The 25088-nt window shown below is 33.0% G+C and overlaps 3 protein-coding genes across 9 annotated transcripts; 1 reads left to right on the plus strand and 2 right to left on the minus strand.

The window, feature by feature from the left end:
• Positions 1-354: 354 nt before the first annotated feature.
• On the minus strand, positions 355-3858 carry LOC114414793 (probable xyloglucan glycosyltransferase 12). The gene is made up of 5 exons (XM_028379206.1): positions 2684-3858; positions 2240-2548; positions 1754-2044; positions 1566-1679; positions 355-1431 (listed from the first exon to the last, which is right to left on the minus strand). Exons 1-5 carry the CDS (start codon positions 3467-3469, stop codon positions 811-813), a joined length of 2121 nt encoding a protein of 706 aa, XP_028235007.1. The 5' UTR covers positions 3470-3858; the 3' UTR covers positions 355-810.
• Positions 3859-14620: 10762 nt separating this feature from the next.
• LOC114414794 (squalene monooxygenase-like) lies at positions 14621-19001 on the plus strand. The gene is made up of 8 exons (XM_028379207.1): positions 14621-15074; positions 16386-16497; positions 16650-16824; positions 17196-17364; positions 17599-17817; positions 17956-18231; positions 18354-18632; positions 18735-19001. The coding sequence occupies exons 1-8, from the start codon at positions 14832-14834 to the stop codon at positions 18837-18839; spliced, it is 1578 nt and encodes a 525-aa protein (XP_028235008.1). The 5' UTR covers positions 14621-14831; the 3' UTR covers positions 18840-19001.
• Positions 19002-19111: 110 nt separating this feature from the next.
• Positions 19112-24608, minus strand: LOC114414795. Of its 7 annotated transcripts, none has more exons than XR_003667266.1 (8): positions 24343-24608; positions 24169-24210; positions 23772-23885; positions 22645-22880; positions 21182-21218; positions 20614-20671; positions 20395-20546; positions 19112-19484 (listed from the first exon to the last, which is right to left on the minus strand). XR_003667266.1 is itself a non-coding variant. In XM_028379212.1 (8 exons), the coding sequence occupies exons 1-7, from the start codon at positions 24439-24441 to the stop codon at positions 20442-20444; spliced, it is 666 nt and encodes a 221-aa protein (XP_028235013.1). In that variant the 5' UTR covers positions 24442-24608; the 3' UTR covers positions 19112-19484; positions 20395-20441. The 7 variants fall into 7 exon arrangements, 6 of the variants coding, with proteins under 6 accessions (XP_028235013.1, XP_028235010.1, XP_028235011.1 ...); XM_028379212.1 differs by having other exon boundaries at positions 20395-20521; XM_028379209.1 differs by having other exon boundaries at positions 19112-19535; positions 20395-20521.
• Positions 24609-25088: the final 480 nt, after the last annotated feature.

The following is a 25088-nucleotide window of genomic DNA, read 5'->3' on the forward strand; positions in this document are numbered from 1 at the left end:
TAGTGGCATAGTTCAAATAAAACTTGGAATCTTCAATTTCAATCTTCTTTTGGATAAGAGTAAGTAATGGGCAGCACTCATCAAACGCAAAAAATGGACAGACTCTTCATCAAAGCCTTTGTTGTGCACATCTAGTAGTAATTTCCAGCTCAACGTTTAAAAGCGGTGAGAATAACGAACTATAGGGAGAGGACCACCTTTGAATTAAAACGAGTATTCACATTCCAAGGGCCCCAGAAATCAAAACCCACTTCTCTACCATCATGAAAGTTGACAAAATATGAATTTTTTAATTATTGAATTTGCACTACCGAATACCAAGCGGTGGAGGAAGTAGCTGGAACCATGACAAGGAGAATAATGTTGCTACTGGCTATCGCTATAAAATAAATAGTAAAAAAAAATCCCAATGGGTGTGGGGTGTTTAAAGTCTGAACCACAAATTTTCTTACAAAAGAATTGATCCGGCGAGAAAAGATTCCACATAAAATTACAAAAATGAATCAAACTAACAAAAAAACAAGGCTAAACTTACACATTGAATTTGGCCTCAATTGCACCCATTTCCCAATTAAGTCCTTTTCGGTCCATTATAACACAATAAAGTATCGTATTGGGTGGGATTTGATTTACGAGCCTGGAGGGAGGAGCATGAGCAAGAAAAAGCAGCACTATGGGTCCTCTACACTCTCCATTGCCCCAAATAAGTGTCTTCAGTAATTTCATAAGGCATGACTTTCCCCCCTTTTTGCTTTTTCCGTGCATGTAAAAGTACACAGTCCTGTCAATTCTTTTCATTTTATTTTTCTTTCAATCCACCTGCTCACCAATCAAGTCCAGACCAACCAACAGGAATGATATTCCCTGGAATAACAAAAAGTAGAAGTGGATCCCTTGAGCAGAGAGAAGACTCCTTGCTGAGGCTGTTAGAAGAAGAAAAGCCAAAGCAAGCTCCTTCATATATATTCTGTTATGTTTTTTCTTCTTCTTAGAGGCCTTTTGCTGCTCCTGCTTCCGAAGTTCCTCTAGATCAGGTGCTGAGGACCCTCTTTGATGCTTTGGTCCTTTCTCAATCAATGAAACCAAATCACCCTCCGAGGAACGACCGGATTTCTTAGTGACCACCCACTCGTATGCACTACCAAGCTGGAATAAGCCTGAGATCATGGCATTGAATTTGGTAACTGACATGGTGTTCTCAAATAGGAGATAAGGGACAATAAAAGGGAAGGCCTTTGGAGCTGGAAGAATGTTGAGAAAAGACATGGCAGCAGGGATGTAACACACAACCCACGCAGGAAGCTCGGCCTCTGGCACAAACATTGTCATAGGCAGGATTATACAAAACAAGGTGAATGAATAGAATGGCAATATCAGCTTTCTAAGAAGGAAGAAGAGGAATATCATGTTGAATTTCTTCCACACACTTATCTGCAAAAACATAATTGACACCAAAACACTACATAAGAATCACAACACCACATTGATGTGGCAATGCATTACCACAAACACAAAAAAGAAGGTCCTCGTTGAGAATTGAGATATATATGTACATATAAACATACCTTGGCCCTGATGATATCAGGCAAACACAAGCGGAACAGTTGCATTGGCCCAGAATGCCATCTATGCTGCTGTTTCCTGTAAGCTTCGTAAGATTCTGGTAGCTCGCATTGGCACTACAAACATTAATAAAAATGAATGATTGACGAAGACAAACTATTTAACCATAAGTGAATGGCAATTGGCGAACCTCAACATCGTTGAGGAAAATGAATTTCCAGCCGTGAAGATGAGCTCGAACGGCAATGTCCATGTCCTCAACAGTAGTCCTTTCCAACCAACCCCCAGCATCCTCCAAAGTCTTAATCCTCCACACACCGGCGGTTCCATTGAATCCGAAAAAGTTAATGAAAATCCCATTGACTTGCTGCTCCACCTCAAAATGAAAAGACAGGTTAATGTTCTGCAACCTCGTTAGCAGGTTCTCATCCCTGTTTACAAATGACCATCTCGCTTGAACAAGCCCCAAATCATCATTATCCTGCACCATCACCAATCACCAATTAAGTCCAACAAACAAACTAACACATTTACCATTTCATAACTCTTCTAACAACAGGACAATCACATAGCTAAAAAAGCAAACATTAGTCTTATAGCGAGTTACTATAACTCAATAATTTGCAAACTTACAAACTCACACAAACGACATTGAATGAAATCATTAATTACCTACCTTAAAATGAGGAACGGTTTTCTTGAGAAAATCCGGGGTAGGCTGAAAATCTGCATCAAAAATTGCAACAAACTCGTAGTCTTTAACGTAGCTACAATTCATGGCGGATTTCAAATTCCCAGCCTTGTACCCATCTCTAATCACGCGATGCCGGTACAAAATATTGGCACCCTCTTGCTGCCATTTTTGCACCTCCTCCTTTATCAACGACTGCGTCGCTGGGTCATCTGAATCATCCAAAACCTGAATCAACAACTTCCCCTTCGGCCAATCCAAATTACATACCGCCGCAATCGATTGCTGATAAACCTAAACAACAACAACAATAACATTAATTAGATCGAAACAGCCAAAATAAATCCAACTCAACCAACGATAAAAAATACGAGAAATAGTTCCCACTACTTCGAATCATTTAAAATTGGAACGTTATGCTATTGTTACCTCTTTCTCATTGCACATGGGGATCTGCACGAGCACCATTGGGGAAAAAGAGAAACCTTTTTCTTCTCCAGATTCAAGATCTAACACACCGCCACCTTTGGGGACAGGCTTGATCTTCTTAAACCGGATCCAGAAGCACCCCAAACAGAGAGCAAGCCTATCCATACTCTGGATAAGGAAAAGCACGATACACGCATTGGTCAAGAACTGCAGAGGAGGAGCGAGATACTCCACGCGAACGAAAACCCACCTAGCGTAGAGCCAATCGAAGAAACCCTTTACTCCAAACGACGGTGTCCACATAAAATGCTCCAACTGAAACCTCGCCGCGCTGAAGTACCACCCTTTGAAGTACGCGACGATTTCGAAAACCAAGAGGAACACGGAGAGGCAGAGGAAGAGCTTGATGCAGGAATAGAACCGCGTCTTCACGGCGGGGTTCTCGTTCTCCCTGCCGCCGTCGGTGTCGGTGTCGGCGTCGGTTTTTCCGGCAGCGACGCGGCGCTTCACGGCGGCGACGAAGCCCAACAATGCCGGCGCGATGGAGGTCAAGCAACCCGCGGCGCGGTGCGCTTTAAGGAGCAGAACCCACGTGAGCTGTTTGGCGTTTTTGCCCCTTCCTTTGTCTCTTGAAACGCCCGAAGAAGGAGAATTTGTAAGCATTAAGTCTTCTTCTTCGGGACCCTCAAGTTCCACCATCGACCAATTTGGGTTCTCCATTTTCACCACCACAGGGGTTCCCCTGTGAGTGTCCTTCACCCCCCAATTGAACAACGGTGGTGCCATTTTCGCTTCTGATCTCACCAACAGAGAACAAATATATATTTATATAGTAATAATAATAATAATGTCCCTCTCTTTTTTCTTTTTTGAAAGAAAAATAGTTAGTAGTAGAACACTACTAGAAGTTTGATCTCATTGTCAGGGACCGAAATGAGAGCAGGGAATGATAACAGTGACAGACGCGTGGAGGAAGAAAGCAGAGCGAGGCGTCGCTAAGGCATTGTGACATTCGGAGAGAGCTTATACGGGGAATGTTTTTCAGAGAGAGAGAGAGAGAGAGAACACTGTGACTTGTTTGGATGAGTGGTACGAAACATGCCCCTCTCAACTACAATCGCAACAAACGGTGTCTTAAAAAACCTAAATACTAATAACAACAAAGGACGGAGCGAGAGATGTTGTTGGAAAATGAAAATTTCAAAATGAAAAAAAAAAACAAAAAAAGTGGGATGAGAAAAGGTAACAGCTCAACACGTCTTCGAGTTTGGTTTCGGGAATTTTTATTTTAATGAAAAAGAAATATGGAAATTGAAATGCGAATTCAACAAAGAATATTACCCAGAAAGCACCTTTGCCGGTCAAAGAATCCAACCTTCGCAGAAATGTTTCTTTTTACCGTAACATAAAAAAAACTCATGTTCTCTCCGTCACGATCCTATCAATTTTAAATATAGGAAGAGAGCAATCATCGTGAATTAAAATTATGGCACAGGTAAAATGCTTCGGGGGAAAATTGATAAAAGTGGAACAAAATCGCGACGTGACACGGAAATTTTCCGACACTTCCCTTATTTTGACTCATTAAACACCAACTCCTTTTAATTTTCAATAAACATTCACAACAACCACACAACTATAGAACCTTGCAATATCTTTCAGGAAGATGCAATTTTATTTTTTTTAAAGAAAGTCTTTTTACAGCGGTAGGTAAGGATTTAAAGTTACGGAGTTTATCTCTGCGTGATGAAATTGAAAGCTTCGAGCTTCGCTTTCTTTTTCTTTTTCATTTCTAAGGGGGTCTCCTTCCTCGCGCGTGAGGATTTTCTGAAGCGGTGATTAATCATTTTTTTGTCTTTAGTACGGTAAAAAAATTATGTTAAAACCGGGAAACAGATGGGTGGAGAAAGGGGCAAATTGACCCCCAAGGGTTACTTTTAGAAGTTATTTATTAAATAGGGTCTTTTTTGAAAGTATTTCTAGATTTTTTAGGCATTTCGTCATGCATGTTGGCAATACAGGTGAGCCGTCATACATGGAGCAGTAGCGAAACACGTGATGTGTAGTTTAGCCAGTAGCATTGGCGAAATAGGTTTGAACAGTGGTGTTTCGTCATTGTGACAGACATTGTGGCGGGCGAAATAGGGATAATTTATTTAGTTAAATTAGGGATTATTGATTTTAATGGAAAAAAATTAGGCATAGTTGATTTTAACGAAAAAAAATTATATTGAAAAAATAAATACAATTATAATTGATTGTAGTTAAATTAGAGATGGTTAATTTTAACGGAAAAAAAATTAGGCATAATTAATTTTAACGAAAAAAATTAAACAGAAAAAATTAAATACGATTGTAATTGATGATTGATATAATATATTTTTAACTGATTGTTTTTTTTCAATTGATATGATTTGTTATGATGGGATAAGTAAACACTTAAAATTCACGTAATTAAATACTATTTTCCATTATAACAAATCATATCAATTAAAAAAAAATAATCAATTAAAAATGTATTATATTAATCATTAATTATAATCGTATTTATTTTTTGTAATTGATGATTGATATAATATATTTTTAACTGATTGTTTTTTTTCAATTGATATGATTTGTTATGATGGGGTAAGTAAACACTTAAAATTCACGTCATTAAATATTATTTTTCATTATAATAAATCATATCAATTTAAAAAAAAATAATCAGTTAAAAATGTATTATATTAATCATCAATTATAATTATATTTATTTTTTTTTCCATTAAAATCAACCATCCCTAATTTAACTACAATCATATTTAATTTTTTCTGTTTAAGTTTTTTCTGTTAAAATCAACCATGTTTAGTTTTTTTCCATTAAAATCAACCATCTTTAATTTAACTACAATCAATTATAATTGTATTTATTTTTTCAATATAATTTTTTTCATTAAAATCAATCATGCTTAATTTTTTTTCATTAAAATCAATCATCTCTAATTTAACTACAATAAATTATCTCTATTTCGTCAGCCACAATGACGAAATACTCCCACCTTACCCCTATTTCGTCAATCACAATGACGAAACACCACTATTCAAGTTTATTTTGCCAATATCGTTTGCTAAACTCGAATGTCACTTGTTTGGCCATTGCCAATGACAAAATCTCCGTCTCACTGCTCCACATTAGTCTTTATCTTGTCAGCATACATGGCGGCTCACCTGTATCGTCAGCATGCATGGCAAAATGCCTGAAAAAATAGACCTTCTCCAGAAATACTTTGAAAAGAGATCATATTTAATAAATAATTTTTAAAAGTAATCCTAGGTGAATTTGGCAGAGAAAGATTCAGAGAAGTGTGACGCTGAATTATCAGGCAAGCGCAAACCAACGCGCCAAAAAGCGTCTTTGGTTTTTTATTTTTAATTAATTAAGGTTGTTTAACTTTAGTTTAATGTTCGTTTTTCAAAGTTCAAACAAAATTTAAATTTTACTCCATGATGCTTTCAGGTTTCTAGAGATTTTTGTAATATATTTCTTTTTGTTCTTGCTGGGTAATAGTGGTGGAGAATATGAAAGGGGTGCTAAGAAATCCGTAGCCGTCCCTATTCATTCGTGGAGCTGACCAGGTCCATATTTCCAAGCTTTTTAGTTCGGGCAGTGTAATGTACACGCTCTACCGAGGAGCGTGACGGACACATCTCATTTGCTATTTTTGTTGTTCTATGATCCACTGCAATGTTAACCTAGCAAATTTTGATGGGTTAAATTTTAGAGTTTAATATTTATTTATGTATTATTATTTAATTATAAGTTATTGTTTAAAATATTTGAAGTTAATTTTTTAAGAATGAATAAATTTATCAAAATAATGGTTTATAATTAAATAATTATGTAAAAAATTATATTATTAGATTATGTAAAAAATTATATTATTAGTGTATAATTTTTTTCTTTAAATTTTAACCTATCAAATTTATACAAGTGGAGGGTGATAGGACTCAAAATTTGCAAAATCTCATATTCCATTTTTTTAATGAGTTTAGGTTTAAAAAAAGGGTCAGGATATCTATTGTTGGTCTTGTTCATCTAGAGATTATATATAAAAAAAGAGGAAATTTGATATGTAATATATTTATTAATCTCTGTAAAACTACTTAAAAAGATGTATATAATGAATTTTTATTGGAGGATAAGAAGTGTTTGATATTAGAAAAAAATTTAGTTTTCCAAAAATCTTAGGTTGAAAAACTCAATTTCTCATGTTTAATAAATTTTTAAAAAATGTAATTATTTTTTTCCCAAACTTTCTCATGAGTAAGATAAAAATCTTATTTTTTTTACTATAATAAAAATATCATATTATTTTTATTAAATTATACGATGTGATAAATAATTAAAATAATTAATATAAATACGTGTAACTTTTTTAATTTCTATTAAACTTATCTAACGATTTCTAATGATCAAACAAATAAAATTTATTTATTTTCAAAAAATTTGATTTTTAATATTCATGATTGTCAAATATAAAAAATTTCTCCCCTTTCAAACTGTCCATATCAGGGCATCATCAATAAACTTATTTAAAAAAAACACACACACATTTTTGATATAAAATAAGGTTTAAATTAATAATTAAGTTTAAACGTATCGATATTATAAATTTATTTTAAAACTATTTAAACATGTATAAAATAATTCGGTGGAGTATAGATGGAAAAAATATTTCTATACTTGAATATTAGCGGATAAAATTAGCTATAGAGAGAAAAGAGATGTCTAAATGGATATTCATGAATAATTTAAACGTTTTTTTTCTCTACGCATTTGGAGATGGAGAAGGATGAATCTCATACTGCTTGTACTGGAACTCTGAAAGTATTTGCAGCCAACTAATGTACAATTTACTTAAAATTTCCCTTTCAATAGAGTGAGTTTGTTTAATTTTTTTAAAAAAACAACTTTAGAATAAGTATTTTTATATAAACATTTTTTAATAAACAGATAATATTTACTTTTTAAAATAAGTAACATTTTACTTTTTAAGCAAAAACAATTTAAATAAACATGCTAAAAAACAAAAAATTATTTATTTTATTAAAAGAAATGCTTATTTCAACAAAAAAGTTTAAACAAATTTAGTCAATATAAATGTAGTCATAAGAACTTTATGTTTTGCATATTAGTTTTTTGGGGGTTAATAGGAACATGTTTTATTTGAATTTATACTTTAGATATACTCCAATCTATGATCCAAACAACAAACATCTCTCTCCTTTTTTTTTTTCCTGCTTGATATCAAGTTAATATGAATCAAGGATAATTTAGGGGGGAAAAATTAATTGAGAATAATACAGATTAATGAAATTAACTAATTTTATTATGTGTGTAACATGCCAGCTTTTTTGCTTATAATGGAAACGGGAGGGAGTAGTGATTTTTAGATGATTGCAATAATTTTATTTTTATGAGAATATAACAAATCTTGTACACTTATATTATGGGAGAAAATGATGTGATTTTGGGGATTTAAATTATTTTCCTAAAGAGTACTGGAAGAGAAATTTTAAAAATGGCTAAAGTGATATTTTTCACAAAACTCTTTAATTTATAAATTCGATCAAAATGTTATTTATAACGCCTATTTATCCCCAGAGTTCATAAATAATTTTATTTTTCATCAATGAAGTATTCATGAGTATTGGTAGATATCCTCGAATGCCAAATAATTCACGCGAGGTCTCTAAATAGATCTTCAATCAAGTAACAGAGCAAGTTTTTATTTGGCGGAACGTGTAGTGGGTAGCTACTAGCCACCCCATGATAATTGTTAATATATTCTTAGTATCTCTTATTTCGTTTCTTTCCATAATCTACCAAATAAATTTAGGAGAAATTTCAATATTACTTCTTTATGATTTTGTTTCAATTTCTTTCCAATCATAAAAGTACATTCTATTTCTCATTTATTTTTATCTGTTTTTATTTCCTATTTTATTCACTCTATTTTTTTGTATAAAAAAAACTTGGAATTTTAGATGCATGACTTCGTGGAAGGAAAAATCAAAGGGCAGTAAATGGAAAAGGAGTTTTCTTGGAGGGAGATGAGTAAGTATTGTGATTTATGTATGACTCGTGGGAGATTATATTAGGGTGAAGATAACAAGGATGTTTGATTTTTGCTGATTCGATCGTAGAAAACACGGAAATCCAAGCGAATCACATGTATTTTAACCAATCACCGGTTGCACCGGATTAGAACCACAATGGGCTGTTGTATTCATTCATGCATGGTTTCAGAACACATTCAGTTCCATGATTTTTCGCACACAAAAATACAGATTTGATGTTTGTTCACTTGTTTTAATTTTGCTGACAAATATGATTGACTTTGTCTTTTAGAAATTTTCAGAAGTCAATATATCACTCAATTGCAAGCATCCGTTAACCATTTTTATTTTTTTTTGGCAAATTATAGGAGTACTTGATAGTATGAAGGACATGAAGGTATAATAATATATTACAAAACCATCATTTATCAGTGAAAAAAAGTTCAATAATTAAGATAATCTCTCAATATCGTATTTATCTAGCTAAAATTAATTTGCTATTATAAACATTGTGGTTTTAAATGAACAATACATATTAACATGCGATAAAATAATAATAAAATAAATGCATAGTTTTTTTTTTATAAAAAGATAAATGCATACTCAAATTATGCAAAAGTGTAAGTAAATTAGACATTAAAAAAATACAACGAAGTTAGGATGTTAATGTTTTATATAAGAATGGACGCGAAACGTGCAAGGGTGTAAATTTATGGATAAAATATTGACTTCAACTCTCTATTTATTTAGTTTAAGTCAATCTCTACGATTTTATGCTAATGTGTATTCCCGCTTAAAATAATAGTTTAATAGTACTACTACCCGCTTAATCAGATTTTATTATTCCCGCCTCAATTCATCCGTGCTGCTTTATAAACCAAGTTTTCTGGCTTTTGTCTCCACTCACGTTAATCCTTAAACCTTAAACGTGGACAGTCTTTCTCTATTTTCCAGGTACTTAAAGTTTTGCTCATTTATAAGACTGAAGGGGACATGGTGCTAAGTTTTTTTAATAGCTGGACTTGTAAAATGTGGTTAAAAAATTTATTAAAAATGTTTGTAAAATTCTTTACTACAATTTACAAAATTACAGCATCTAGTATCTTGTTGTATATGTGCATGTAATAAAATTTTTAATATAAAAAATGAAATTTTATTAATATATCATAGGTTCCTTAGAAAGAAAGAAAATGTAAATCACATTTTTAAAATATATTTGGTAATATAAAAAAGATTTCGATCAATTTTAATAATTAAACAAACATTTTTTTTTAAATACCAAAGGATGTGATTTCCTTCTAATATTTTTGAAATAATATTTTCAAAATTAAAAAAGATTTTGTGAAACAAATATCATTGATATTGTTATTTTGGTTAACACCTTTTAGTTTTCTAATGAGGTTATCATACTTGATTAGGTGTCATCTTTTTTTTTTTTCTGCAACACAATTCGTTTTTTTATTAGGCTATGTTGGAAAAGATATTTTAATTAGTTTTTAAATTGTTTTATTAGATAAAAAAACTTGTTTGATTATTCGATAAACAAACTTTTTTAGTAGTTTTTTTTAGTATTTTTTTATATTTTTAAAATACCATTTTCTAACCTTTTATATTTTTTTCACTTTATCATTAATGTATCTATTCATTTTCTTTTTTTTATCTTTTTAAAATAAATAATGATTTATTATTTTTTTGTTATTTTATATTTTCTAATTACTTTAACAATTAATTTTATCGAGCGCTTGTAATTTAATTGTAATTTAATAAATTAATTTTTCTAATTCCAACTAATTTTGATGATCATAATCATTAATGTTGTTTCTTGTAATTGAATGGAATAAACTTCATCAAATTTTTTTAAATCAAGGGATTAAATTGAAGTTCAATAAAGAAACTAAATTAAACTGATTAAATCAATAGAGTAATCAAAATACTAATGTTATGTGTATCCACCTTTAAATTTCAATGGATTGAAATCATTGTGTACTTTTAATTCAGTCAAGGATGAATATATTCTTACTTGTTTATTTTGAAAAGCGTTAAAAAGACATTATTATTATTATTATTATTATTATTATTATTAGAGAGGTTCTCCGTGTTTCTTTACCTATTTTAACTAAAAAGAGAAAAAAATAGAAGTTAAAAAATTAACATGAGAGTAAAGAGTAGTTATTAGAAAAAAAGTAATAAAAATTTAAAAATTGACCTGATAAAATGGCCTAGTAAAATGTGTACACCAAATGAGATATTCTATTTATTATTAGTAAGTATAGATTTAACTAAAAAGGAAAAAATAGAAGTTAAAAAAAATTAACAACATGAGAGTAATGAATAATTATTAGAAGAGAACTAATAAAAAATTAAAAATTAACAAAGTGTAAAATGATTTGGTGAAATGTACACACCAAATGAGATATTTCCTTTATTATTAGTAAGTATAGATTTAACTAAAAAGAAAAAAGAAAAAAAATAGAAGTTAAAAAAAATTAACAACATGAAAGTAATGAGTAATTATTAAGAGAGAAATAATAAAAAATTAAAAATTGACAAAGAGTAAAACGGTACAGTGAAATATGTACTGGGATATCCCTTTATTATTAGCATATATTATTATTTATATATAAAAATTTATTAAAATTATTTTTGAATATAATGTTATTCATGCCTCTAACATATGAGCGAATTGTTATAACTGCAAGACCGCAGTCCAAATGCATTCTGCATTAGTTTTATCTTATACGATTACGAGCAATGGTTTGTCGTGTTAATTCACAAAATACCGGCCCAAAATACAATTTCCTACATCACCTCCAATTGGACACTTATGTTTTACGTGGCCCATGTTTTTATTATTTTCTTCTTCAGGTAATGATTCTTATTATTTACTTGTTGGTTGCTTTTTTTTATCAACAATAAATTTCGAAGTAATGTTTTGAAACTTGAAAATAAAATTTAAATGACTGAAAAAAAATATTTTTTTAAATAAACTAAATCATTCTACTGAACTAGAAGAAAAACAAACATTATCGTGTTTGTCTCTCCTCAATTTTTTTTTATAAATAAGATAAAACAAATGTGTAAGCCAAAACTAAATATCTCTTTTTTATTATTGTTGTAAATGTTGTGTAAAAAAAAATATTATTGTTATAAGTGAGTGATAATGCATAAGGGACCAAAGTTTGATCTTGAAGAACTTAAAAAAAAAAATATGTTGGAACCTGAACTCTTTGAGGATGGAAAGAGGAGAGAGAAAACAATTTAGGCTTAGTAGGAAGGGTTACTTCAGGCAGGAGAGATCAAAAGGGATTCAAATTGTGTTTCAATTACTGATTTTTTTTATAAGATAGAGAAAGACACAATAGTTGTATGGACATCTATTTGTGTTTTTTACTCTCATATTGGAAAAATCCAATACTAAAGATGAGAGAAATTTCATCCGATCAAAAAATAATTTAGAGAAACACTATTGAGTGAGAAAATGAGAGATCCATATAATTTAGTAGCTTAATTATGTGTTAATCCCCAAATGACCTTCAATTAGGCCCAGAGAACTTTCAAATCCCCTCTCTCTTGACAATTCAAGTCCAATCCTCTAGTCCAATGAGCTTGAATTTTTTTAAAAGAAGTGCTTAGCCAAATTGATGCAAGATCTTAATTAGGATTAATGTGCTTAATAATCTAGATGGCACTAATAACTCATGATAGTAGTATATTAGTCAATAAACACGTTCAGAGACTAGTTTAGTGTATTTTTCTATTCCAGCAAGGCTCCTTGTGAAATGTGCATCTGACATCAAATATTTCAAATAATACCATTTTAATATAAAGCGTAGAATTAATTCAAATTTGCACATAAGTTGAAATGTTGGATGGTGAATACTAATAGCTAATATTATTATTTGATTGTTTGCTCACATAAAATAATGGGATTTTTTTGTTTATTTTATAGCACAATCTTAATTTCAATAAAATTAATTGCTAAGACTTACACATGAATTGTAATTAATTATGTTTTATACTAAACAATATTTTCACTTATGAATTGTATCAATTAAATTGTTTGGTTGCGGTGAGTTGGAGAAAAGAGGGGAGAATGGGAGATTGGAGAGTGGTGAGTGTGGGTTTGATTTTTGGCAGAAAACGGTGGGTTTTGTTTGAGATGAAATTGCAAATGCCAGAGATGAGTTTGTGTGAGTTTCAACATTCTGGGGTAGCAATAGCAAGAATGAAATTGAAACACATTGATTGTCCACGTGTAAGGCCTAACCTTGGCCACGCCTACAAAATCCGAGTCCAATGTTAAAACCAGCCGAAGCTTGAACCCTCGTTGTAGAGCAAAAAAAAAAAAAAAAAAAGTTATAGCAGAGCAACTTATTTTAATAAGTTTTACTACAGCTGTCAAAGAAAAAGATTTACTACAAAGTTTATTGAAAAAAATAAAGAAAAACTTATATAAAAATCATAAGTCATTCTCATAAGTGTATCCCCTTCCAAATTTCGAATGGACAATGCCAAACATTCACATCACATTTATTTAAGGTTTATTAAAAAAATATTTTTTAAGGTTTTGTTAATGTGAATATTTTAAGAGATAAAAGTAGGTTTTTTTTCTTGATAAAAAATTTTCATTTTCATTTTCTAGACATAAAGTTTTAAACTCTTTAAAGCCAATGTAAAAAAAAAAAAACTGTCACATTTGAGTTTTATTGAAAAATCATGTTAAAAGAGATGTAAGTGAATTTTTTTATTAAGAAAACATTAATTATTATACCTAAAATATAAAGTCACTTATTTATTCTTTTTTATCAATAAAATACTTTTTTTTCACTTTTATTTATGCATTTGTATGTTAGTTAATCTTTTTTTACCAATAAAGTTATTACAAATCTAAATATAAAAGTCATTTTACATTGACAAACATCACTGTTAAAAGAAAGTTTTAAAATATATTTGTTAATATTAATTCGAATTTAATTTATATGTATTATCAATATAATGTTTTTTTTACAGACATCTAATCTAATAAGAATTTACGTTGTTGTCACATTATATCATTATAAGAATTAAAATGATGCAGCAGTATGTTATTGGATGTTTGTATATTTTTTTATATAAAATTATGCATATAAATTAAACTCTATTAATTATTAATAAAAATATTAAGAATAATTTATATATGTATATTCTTAAAATAAAATAGAGGCTTTTAATTTCGAGAACTTGAGAGATGGCAAGCATTATTTTTATTTCTAAATTTATTTTGAAGATCTCCAAAAATAAAGAATCTCTATCTTTGACCCGCGAGAGAGAAAAAAATCTTAAATTCAAGACATCAAATAGGCCAATGCCGAATCAAAAGCTGAACTGTTATTACAAAGGAAGAATATTTTCAAAAATCGATACTTTTTTTACTTATAAAATACTATCTACTACTACCTTTAAAAAAACGTACCGACTACGGAATATTTAAATATACTTATTTCTTTTTATAATCCACACACTTTAACAAATTTCTTTTAATTTCTTATTTTATTAGTTAAAATTTATTAAAAATTATACAAGATTATGAATAAAAATTATAAAATAAAGCATGAGACTTATATAATTTTATAATTTTTAATCATTAAAAATAATAAAAAATTTATTACAAAGAATGTGCTAATAATATTTTTTATTTTTTATATATAGTACTAGTGAAAGTGAAAAAAAAAAAAAAAACCTGTGAGTGTGACTTGTTTCATGGCTGTACCCATGGGGTGCAAAGTGCAAACTAGCGTGAAAAGGCTTTGCACAATTTTTCTTTTTAGCTACAACTAAACGAGACATGGCATGGCCACCACCCCCGTCTACGTATAAAAGGCATTTACCTTCCTGAAACTTCTCGCTTCTCTTGAGCCACGGATGCAAACACAACTTTACTCTAAATCCATATCCTCGTTGTGGCCAGCCAAGCAGAGAGAGAAACTAGAGCCAGAAAGAGAAACAAAGAGAGCGAGAGCGAGAGCGAAAACACCTCAACGTCGTCGTCGTAGCCGAGAGGTTCCTCGCAATGGTGGACCCCTACGTGCTCGGATGGATCATATGCGCCGTGCTCAGCCTCGTCGCGCTTCGCAATTTCGCTTTCGCGCGGAAGAACCGTTGCCATTCGTCTGAGACCGATGCCACTCGCCGCGCGGAAAATGTCACCACCGCCGCCGGAGAATGCAGATCCTCGAGTCGCGACGGCGACGTTGACGTCATTATTGTCGGAGCTGGTGTCGCCGGCTCCGCTCTCGCTCACACTCTCGGCAAGGTATTTTGGAATTTGATCTCTCCTTTCTGTTTCGATTTCGATGCCTGTTTCTTCGTCGTCTACGCATTCCTCTTGTTGCGTTTTATCCGAAACCTGACAAAAAACGCGTTGTCGTTTCTTCGATGACGGAATTCGATTGGTTGATGATAATAGCGGATGTGCATTTTGATTTACGGTTTTATTTGCGAGTATGATCAATTAAGTTTCGGTTGCATAGTTGCAGGCTTTAGCGTTACAGAAACAGAAATTATTAGAGGAAGGCACAGTGCTTGGAAAAAGTTGCTCTCTGAGTGCTTATTGATTTTGCTCTTATGTTGAGATTTGAGAGAAGAATGTTTGGAATATTGCTTTTCTTCGTAGCTTCGGCGATTTGAAATTAATGTTACGTTTGTCTCTGATTTTATTGTTAAACCACGTGTGTTGAAGAAAAATTACAATACTCAGTTGGCAGGTGATGGATCTTGCACCTGAAGACCTTGAACATCGAATACACTGGAGTTTGAATATTTTTGTTTTTTCTTCTAAGCGGCTGAAATATAATTTGTGAGATTTAGGATGAACAAGACGTTAGGTATATATGTTTCTGAAAATTGAGTTGTTTTTCAATTTTAAGATGTTAATGTTGCACGACATCTTTGCTTTTAATCTAAAGCTGCTGGTTGTTTAGAGGTATTTACAGAGAGACGGAAATAAACTGTTTGATTTTTACTATTACTTTATTCTGCGTCCAATTTAACGTGAGGCCAGAAAATTTCACTTTTACTGATGGAGATTCTTTATTTATATTTGACGGTGATGTTTATATGGCTTAATTGTAGTCGTTAGTTGTTATTTGTTAAATAAGTTATTAATTATTAATTTTGAAAGATGACCACTAACTTTTCTGGTTGTGCATGGGAAGGGGGATCTGTGAGACTCTGATCTTGAACTTTACTTTTTTAGGTTATGCGGTCCAGCTGGTTCTCTCCTCACCTTCCTCTCGTCCTTTTTTGTGAAATTTTTTTTGGGGTGTACAGGATGAAGAAAGAGATATGTAGAAAGAAAATGAAGACAAAGAGAGAAACTAATAGATACATAAATGATGCGATTTAAAACGAATAGACTGATAAGAAGAAAAGTAAGATGAAAGTGAGACTTAAAAGAAACTGAATGTATGAGTATAATAACCTTTTTTTTTCTAGTAATTTTTGTGTTGTGGAGTTGTGACGATGATCAATTATAGCCGAGGCATTTGTTTTGGGATGTTTAAGTACTGTTTTCTAAAACAGATTCTTTATGAAGTTTTGACAGCATAATTATTATCTAATGTAGGATGGGCGTCGGGTACTTGTCATTGAAAGAGATTTGAGTGAACAAGACCGAATTGTTGGGGAGTTGCTACAACCTGGAGGCTATCTCAAATTAATTGAGCTGGGACTTGAAGGTAGTGCAAACTCAACTATGTGCATTTTGCATATGATATTTTTTCTAGATTGTGGCTGATCGTGAGTGCTGGAAATACACATAAAACTTTTGGTCCTTTTATCTCTGGCTAGAGCAAAATGGAGAATGACCATGGATTGTCTACTAATGCAGATTGTGTGGAGAAAATTGATGCTCAACTAGTGTTTGGTTATGCTCTTTTCAAGGATGGGAAGCACACAAGACTCTCTTATCCCTTGGAAAAGTTTCACTCAGATGTTGCTGGCAGAAGCTTTCACAATGGGCGTTTTATTCAGAGGATGAGAGAGAAGGCTGCCTCCCTTTCCAAGTATTGTTTCTTCCTTCACGTCGCAGTCCCTGTTTGTCTTATAAGAAATTGACTTGCTACGTTGTTGCACCTACCTACTACACTACACAGGATTTAGATTTTGAAAAGCTCATCATTTTACCTTGTTTCAATTTTTTTCTCATGGATGCCATTTGAATTGACTTGGCTAGATTTTTTGATCATGTTACTTTGGTTTGAAGTTATTCATGCAATCAGGTTGTACCCCTATATCTGATCATACATACAGACATATGCTATAAGTGCTCACTATTGTTAGTCAATATAAATTCAGAACATTCTAAACTTTGACCTGAAGGTACTTGTTCACATAGAGTATATATTTATTTGCTTAATTATTTTTTATTTATCAGTGTACGACTGGAGCAAGGAACAGTCACTTCCCTACTTGAAGAGAAGGGGGTTATTAAAGGTGTGCACTACAAAACGAAGGATAGTCAAGAATTATCAGCTTGTGCACCCCTTACCGTTGTTTGTGATGGCTGTTTCTCAAACTTGCGCCGATCTCTTTGTAATCCTAAGGTGATTAACTTTTCAGCTTATTAAGCTTAAATACACGATTTAGTTTCCGGAGTCAAATAAAATTGGTTTCTCTCTATATGAAGTAACAGACACCCTTACAATGAATCAGCATTTTGCTATTATTCTTGGAAGTTTCCTCTCATCTCCCGGTTAAATGTTCTTGTTAGTCATGCCTGTACAGATGAGTAGTCTAGAATTCCTGATTACTGGTATTTTATATTGCTTTGCTTACAGGTAGATGTTCCCTCTCATTTCGTTGGCTTAATTTTGGAGAGTTGTGAACTTCCTTATGCTAATCATGGCCATGTCATACTGGGAGATCCTTCGCCAGTTCTGTTCTATCGGATAAGTAGTTCAGAAATTCGTTGTCTGGTTGATGTTCCTGGTCAGAAGGTTCCATCTATTTCGAATGGTGAAATGACAAATTATTTGAAGACAGTGGTAGCTCCACAGGTATCCTATTTATGCCAAAGGTTCTACAAATTGTTTTTAAACCTTGAGACGCAATTTATTTCAATCTCAAAGAGAGCAGTACTTTATTTTTCCATCTCAGTTAATAGTGTCATAATGATAAGGGGAAAATTAATGCAGATTCCACCTGAGCTTCATGACTCATTCGTAGCTGCAGTGGACAAAGGCAACATCAGGACAATGCCAAACAGAAGCATGCCAGCAGCTCCTTATCCTACGCCCGGAGCCCTGTTGATGGGAGATGCATTCAACATGCGCCATCCTCTAACCGGGGGTGGAATGACTGTGGCATTATCTGACATAGTAGTGCTGCGAAATCTTCTGAGACCTTTGCGTGACCTGAATGATGCACCTGGCCTTTGCAAATACCTAGAATCCTTTTATACCTTACGCAAGGTAATCCAGGCAACCAGCTCTTTGTGCTATATACTTTTCCTTTTTGAATTAGAAAAATGAATAAACGATCATGAAGCCACGTCGTTTTGCTTGTTACCTAAACTAAATCTTTCTATTTGTAGCCTGTGGCATCCACTATAAATACGTTGGCAGGAGCACTTTACAAGGTTTTTTGCGCATCACCTGATCCAGCAAGGAAGGAAATGCGCCAAGCTTGCTTCGATTATCTTAGTCTTGGAGGTCTATTCTCGGAAGGGCCAGTCTCTTTGCTTTCAGGATTAAACCCTCGGCCCTTGAGCCTGGTTCTCCATTTCTTTGCTGTTGCAATATATGGTGTTGGCCGTTTACTGCTACCATTTCCTTCACCTAAACGGATGTGGATTGGAGTCCGATTAATTTCTGTGAGTAGCAACAATTTTGTATTCAATTGTTTTCTAATCTAGATAATTAATCGGAAAGCCCTCATTCATCTAACGGCAAAAAACACTTTTATCTTTTGTCAGAGTGCATCTGGAATCATCTTGCCAATAATTAAGGCAGAAGGAGTCCGTCAGATGTTCTTCCCTGCAACTGTTCCAGCTTACTATAGAAATCCCCCGGCCCAATAAATGTGAGTTCCGTGAACCCATCATGAGTCATTCAAGATGAGCCACCAGTGTTTTCCATTCAGAAAATTAACGGGTTCAATTGAGATGTTTGCAAACAATCTGGCTTTAGTGTCATGTAAAGTCGATTTTAAATTAAATGTTTGATTTGTTAATCTTCTTAAACGAGGTGTAATTCAAGGCGCAATTCAAACTGAGAACATAAAATAAACGATCCCGAGGAATATAACTGAATTCAAACTGAGAACATAAAATAAATAAACGATCCCGAGGAATATAACTGAAAACTTGATACCAATAGTTTCGTGCATGTTGCCAAAGTAGAAATATCGATCACCGTTTAGCATACAGTAACAACATATTAGTGATTTTAGGGCAACCCCTTCCCAGAATTAAAAAAAAATAGTGAAAGACAAAAATAAGATTTCAACAAGTACTAAAAAAACCTAAATAAGAAATATGAAAGAGACACTAATAAACATCTAAAAACGGACGAACAATTATGCCCATTTCTGTATGGGGCAATATTTCAATCTTCGGAAAGCATTGGGGTCTAGGGCCCTGCCTCTTTCTACGGCTTATATAAGCCTTCTTATGTTACCCTGCGTTCGATGCTTGGCAATGACATAGCCACTCAATCAAGTCATGCTGCCAACAATTGTACTTGATTACCAGACTTCGTACAAGCATTATGCAAGTCTGTTAAAAAGCATTACATTCTATTTATTGAAGGGGGAAAAACGGAATCGAACTGCTATCGTTAGTATAATCTTACACATAAAGCTAAGATTCCATGTTTTTCAAGCCAACTCACACATACAATCCAGCTTCGATACCAAAAAGGACACCAAAAGAAACCTGCGTCATTTTTCCTTTATTACCATCAATGATGCTTTTTGCACCTACCAAATCCAATCTCTATTCAGGAATCTAGTTGCAGTAGTTTGCTAAATAGGAAAACACTTTTTAAGTTGCTACGAGGTAGTCTCTGTCTAATTGATAATTGGTCGACAAAAAACGATAGACAAATAAAGTTGGCAGTTAAAATCTAAACTCCAAAGTGAAAATGCCTAATAAAAGAACGTTACGTTCGTGGTAAAAAAAATCTAAACTCCAAAGTGAAAATGCCTAATAAAAGAACGTTACGTTCGTGGTAAAACCTGAGCTTGTAAATAAAAATAGGATAATGAATGGGTCATCAAAATCAAACCAAGTGTTAGTGATGTGACTAACAACATTACAATGTTTGACAAGGATACTGCAAGCAACGCGTGTCTAACATAATATGTGGTAAAATAAATAGTGCATATATTGTGAGTAAATAGTTTGGCTACTTTGAAGGGCTCCAACTGTGTACAGGAAGTGAATGGCCCAACACAACCCCTAGAATCATAATTAGATACATAACCTTATATTTGATGAATTTCAAAATTTAAAAAAGAAGAATCATAATCTAATTCTCTAATCATTGCCGAAAATTTACTCACAGCACAACTATATTTTAGCTGGATGATAATTCAATGAAGTAATGAGGAACTTTATTAATTAGTTGAAATACCTCGCATCCTTTCCAGTCCCAGGATAGTTGGGCAGATTTAGGGGCAACTACAAATGATGGTTCTTTCTTTCCTGTTTTATGGCCTCGTATGAAGTCAACACTTCCTTGAACTTTGCCTCAGCTGCCACTGTAACAATTTCACATACAAGGATCTGTGATTGATAATATAATGGCTTGAGGCTACAAGATTGTATGAACTGATCATAAGTCAATACTTACCTATATTATCCTGGTTCTGATCAGGATGATACTCCTTGGCCTTGGTCCTAAATGCTGTCTGCAGAGAGGAGAGAATAATTTATTTATAAATGAAATGAGGACAGAATAACAAGGTGATGTAGACAACAGAGGGCAATTATCAATTATCAATACCAACATATTTAACAAAAATATGAAGAGAGAACACACTACAGGAAATCAAATCAGGACTAATTCATGACAATTATGTGACTGAAGATAGAACAGAAGTGTTCAAGAATTATGGCAGGCTTATAATTTGTCTGGAGCAATAAGCACAAAGCATACGTGACACCATGGCATGATTTTATATGGTTTCAATAATTTCGAACAGAATAGTTATGAAACTAGTGTTCAAGAAAACCCACCATTAATGTTGTACTATCAATGAAGTTTCAATTACAGTAACATGTTACATATCATAGAAGCTGAAAGTAAAATAAGCTGACACATTTTTTTTTATCAAGACAAGTATGATGCATACAGTAACTCATGGATAAAATCTCAGCATCTGATTCTGCAAGGCATTTGTGACAAAAAGATAAGTTACCTTAATCTCAGCTTCTGAATATGGTGTTTTTCTAAACCTGAGGTCCATCAAAAGAAAGTTAAATTCAATGTCTAATCATGAATGTAAAACAAGCATGCTAACTTACCATACAAATAGTAACACACTCATGTATGGGTCTTTAAGTATTTATGAAGTTACATTCAAGCAAAAATATGGATAAACCATTGCAAGTTGTTAGAGGATTAGAAATTAATAACAGATGATGGCTTTGTTGAATTAGAAAAAGAACACACACAGTTACAGTATAAAAATACCATTCCCTTTTCCAGAACGTGGTATGGTGGTACTCCTCGAAAGATTCACAATCACACAATGATCCCCACACCCCTTCATACTCCTGCTCTAGAATACCTGGCCCCCCTCCCCAAAAGCAGCTAGTCACACAAAACTAACTCCCACCTATTCAGCTATTCGGCTAACAACTGCCTCTCCTTCACATGGAATACCCTCTTCATCTTCGAGTAAACTCTCCATCCCGTGGGTTTCTTTTGAGTCAGGTCCAGAACATGATCCACTTGGGCCTGTTCCTCCTCTCTACTCTATGCCCCCAGTTCAATCACAAGTTGCTTGTTGCAATTTATTAGTAGATATTAGATATCAAACTCACATACTTGATGAATTTGAACTAAACTTAAAACTAAAAATTCATAACCATAAGATCCAATGCAATTCATAATTAGTCACGCAAGTGATAACATAAGTTTTACGTAAGAGATACATTTGAAACCATGCTTTCTTAAAAGAGAACAGAACAAAGAGCAAGTAGACAAAAGACAAATCACAGAACAGAGGCACAAACAAATTGCTGAGAAGAGCAACAACAGAGAGCACAACAAAGAGAAACTGAAGCCGAAGGCAGATCTGCGACCCTCAAGGCAAAAAGATGTGAACAACTTTAAATGGTTGAGAAATTAGGGTTTTGAGTCAAAGAAGGGCACAGGGGAACTAGGGCACTCGTCATGCGACTAGAAGGAGCTTTGAAATGTACGAAATGGAGTGAAAATTGGATGAAAAGTTAGGTTTTTCATATCAGGTAATAAAATCTGAACTAGAGAATCCACCTGAAATTGGATTAGCTATCGCACAATTCTACAGACAAGATCATCATCCTTGCTGTAATCTCAGAGTCGTGATTCAACAACCAATCCAACTCACATCTGCCCCCAAAGATCACAGAATTGTGCAGTCTCACAATCTTAATTGTGATGTCAACAATGTTGCTTAAAATGAGAATGCTCATTGAATGCTCTGGATGTATTATATATGGAACCCACAATAATATTCTCCTTATCAGACCATTTCTTCCTCTTTACACAAGTCTCATTTTTTTCTATAATATGATGAACAGCTATATTGTACTTCCTCAAGTAATGTAAGAAAAATATGGTATTTCCTAAGAAACCAATATTAGATGGACCATTATCCAAGATTTCTGTGAGTACCTGTCGAGACCCAAAACTGAGTAATGATGTGATAATGCATAGTTTCCACTCTCTCTTGGAGTTTCTTGATAATTAGTCCTCTTGTCTCTAAAGGATGTATCAGCCTTCCAGTACCAATCTTCTCTTTGGAAATGCTGATGATATGCACCAGGACCACTTCCCCTCCAGCTCTCATAGCTTCTTTTATACTTATTCCTTTCTCTGTTAAACACACTTTGCATACGCCTTATTCGTTCCTGCAAAGAGTAGATGGAAAACCACTGAGTGGTGAGTGATGCAGAATGAAGAAGCATATTTAAGGATTATCATGACATTCACATAAATTTTAGAATTTTCTATTATTAAAGAAGATCTTTCATCAATTTTAGGGATTTGATCTTTAAAAAATTCTAGGTTTCTTAATCTTAGGAAAATACAATCATATTAAGATTTCTTATTAGATATGATTCAACTAAGTCTCATATTTTAGAAAATTCATATTTGATTAGGATTTTATATCTCATTTAGATTTATCTAGTAATTCATCTTTGTTTATAAACACATTTTAAGTGCCTTGTATTATTAAGACTTTTCTGCATAATTATAATATTGAGATTTACTTTTTCCTCAAAACCTCAGAGTATCAGAAACTCAGTAAGAGTACTTTTGCCCAAGAGAAGAAGTACTCTAGTCAGCCCTAGATGAGTCCCCACAGCTTAGGTTTATTGTTCTACAACACCTTGGCTGCTAAGGTGCCTATAATAACCATCCAATCCAACATTCGCGCAAGCTAAAATTTGCATTTCTTTCTGGCTCACTGTGAGGCATTAAAATTTGGTTTCTTCCCAAAATAGTGATTCAACCTACTGAAAAAAATATAGCATGACACATCTTTCCGTCTCAAATTTGTAAAGTAAAATGCAAAGTCCATATAGATAGCAAGAGGACTTGTTACAAAAAAAAAGAAAAAGATGACAAGAGGAGTGCTAGCAACATAATCTCTAAGTGTCTAACACACTCCTTTTATCACACTCTCTACTTTGGTTAAAATTTATTGAAAACTACAAAATCGAGGCTCTTAGATAATAATAACAATAAAAGTACACAAGTAGAGAGAATAAGAAAAGAAAACGAACAAAAAAACTCACCACTCTTTCCATCTCCTCCTCTAACTCTTCTTGCATTCGCTTATTGTGCCTCCTCCATGCCTCTTCCTGTAAAGCTGATCGGAAAGAACCATTTCTCTCTCCTTTCCAGGATGACTGTGTCCTCGATAGTTACAACAACGATTTATGTGTTCAATGAATCAAAACCATACACAGTTAGTTTCACCATGAATTGAATCTCTCTGTTACAAGAAGACCGAGAAGAGAAAAACATATACTCTTCAGATCTCACACACGCAAATCATCCTAATAACACACGACGAAACGCATATTTTCATTGAATAACATTAAAAAAACGTGAATTACTAATTCGATCACTATTAGATTTCAGTTTTCAATGCCTTTAGTTCGTAACAAATTTGAAATTCACTTTCCGTACCTGAGTATAGAACCATTCAACACTCCTCCGCAGCTGACCGACCTACAAATTCGGAAGCAATTGTAATATTCTAAACGCTAAATTTTAAATAAAATAAAAAAATTCATAACTGAAATCTTCTCGAACAAAACCTAAGATCGATTGAGTAAAACAAATTGAAGAAAGAGCAATCACCGCAAAGGTAGTGACGGTGGCGCCAATTAAGCCGAAGAGAATAGCTCCCCAAATCCTATTGTTGTCTTTGCCTTTATCTTTCTCCGCGTCCTCCTTCATTTCGTAAACGAATATAGCATTCAACGACTTCGATCACCTACTTCACAACGCAAACAATGAAGCAAGCACACACATCCTTTGCCGCACTTTTTCTATCTTCGCTTTATTCGCAACTCGCCATTGGAAGTCGCAATTTACAAACTCTCCCCACTCGTGAGACTTTTTTTATTTTGTTAATTGTAATAAATACGCGGTTAGTTTAGTTATTATTAACGAGCCTAAGGAAACTAACAAATGGGCCGAAGCGAATAAAGAAAGTGGGCCCTGGCAAAGCAGTTGCTTTGGGCACCCAGCATTTTTGTCGGTACATCTAGCAGCATAGTGAAAGAGTTAAAATATCCTTCATCTTTTTTACAGATAGGCAATCCGTATAATTCTTACATATTGGCGACCCATATAATTCATATGGATTGACGATAATCCGTATGAGGTTTTTTTTAACTCATACATATTGTTGATCCATATAAGTTTTTTTTAACTCATCCAGAATATTAATCCACATGAATCATATGGATTATCAATCCGTATAGTTATAGGAATTGTCAATCCGTACGTTTTAATTTTTTAAAAATGATTTATTTAGAAATTTTTTATTCATTTAATTTATTTATAAAATTTGATAATCAAACAAATTTGATATTTAAATG

Source organism: Glycine soja, chromosome 6, assembly GCF_004193775.1.
Source record: "Glycine soja cultivar W05 chromosome 6, ASM419377v2, whole genome shotgun sequence".
NCBI classification, from domain to species: Eukaryota; Viridiplantae; Streptophyta; class Magnoliopsida; order Fabales; family Fabaceae; genus Glycine; species Glycine soja.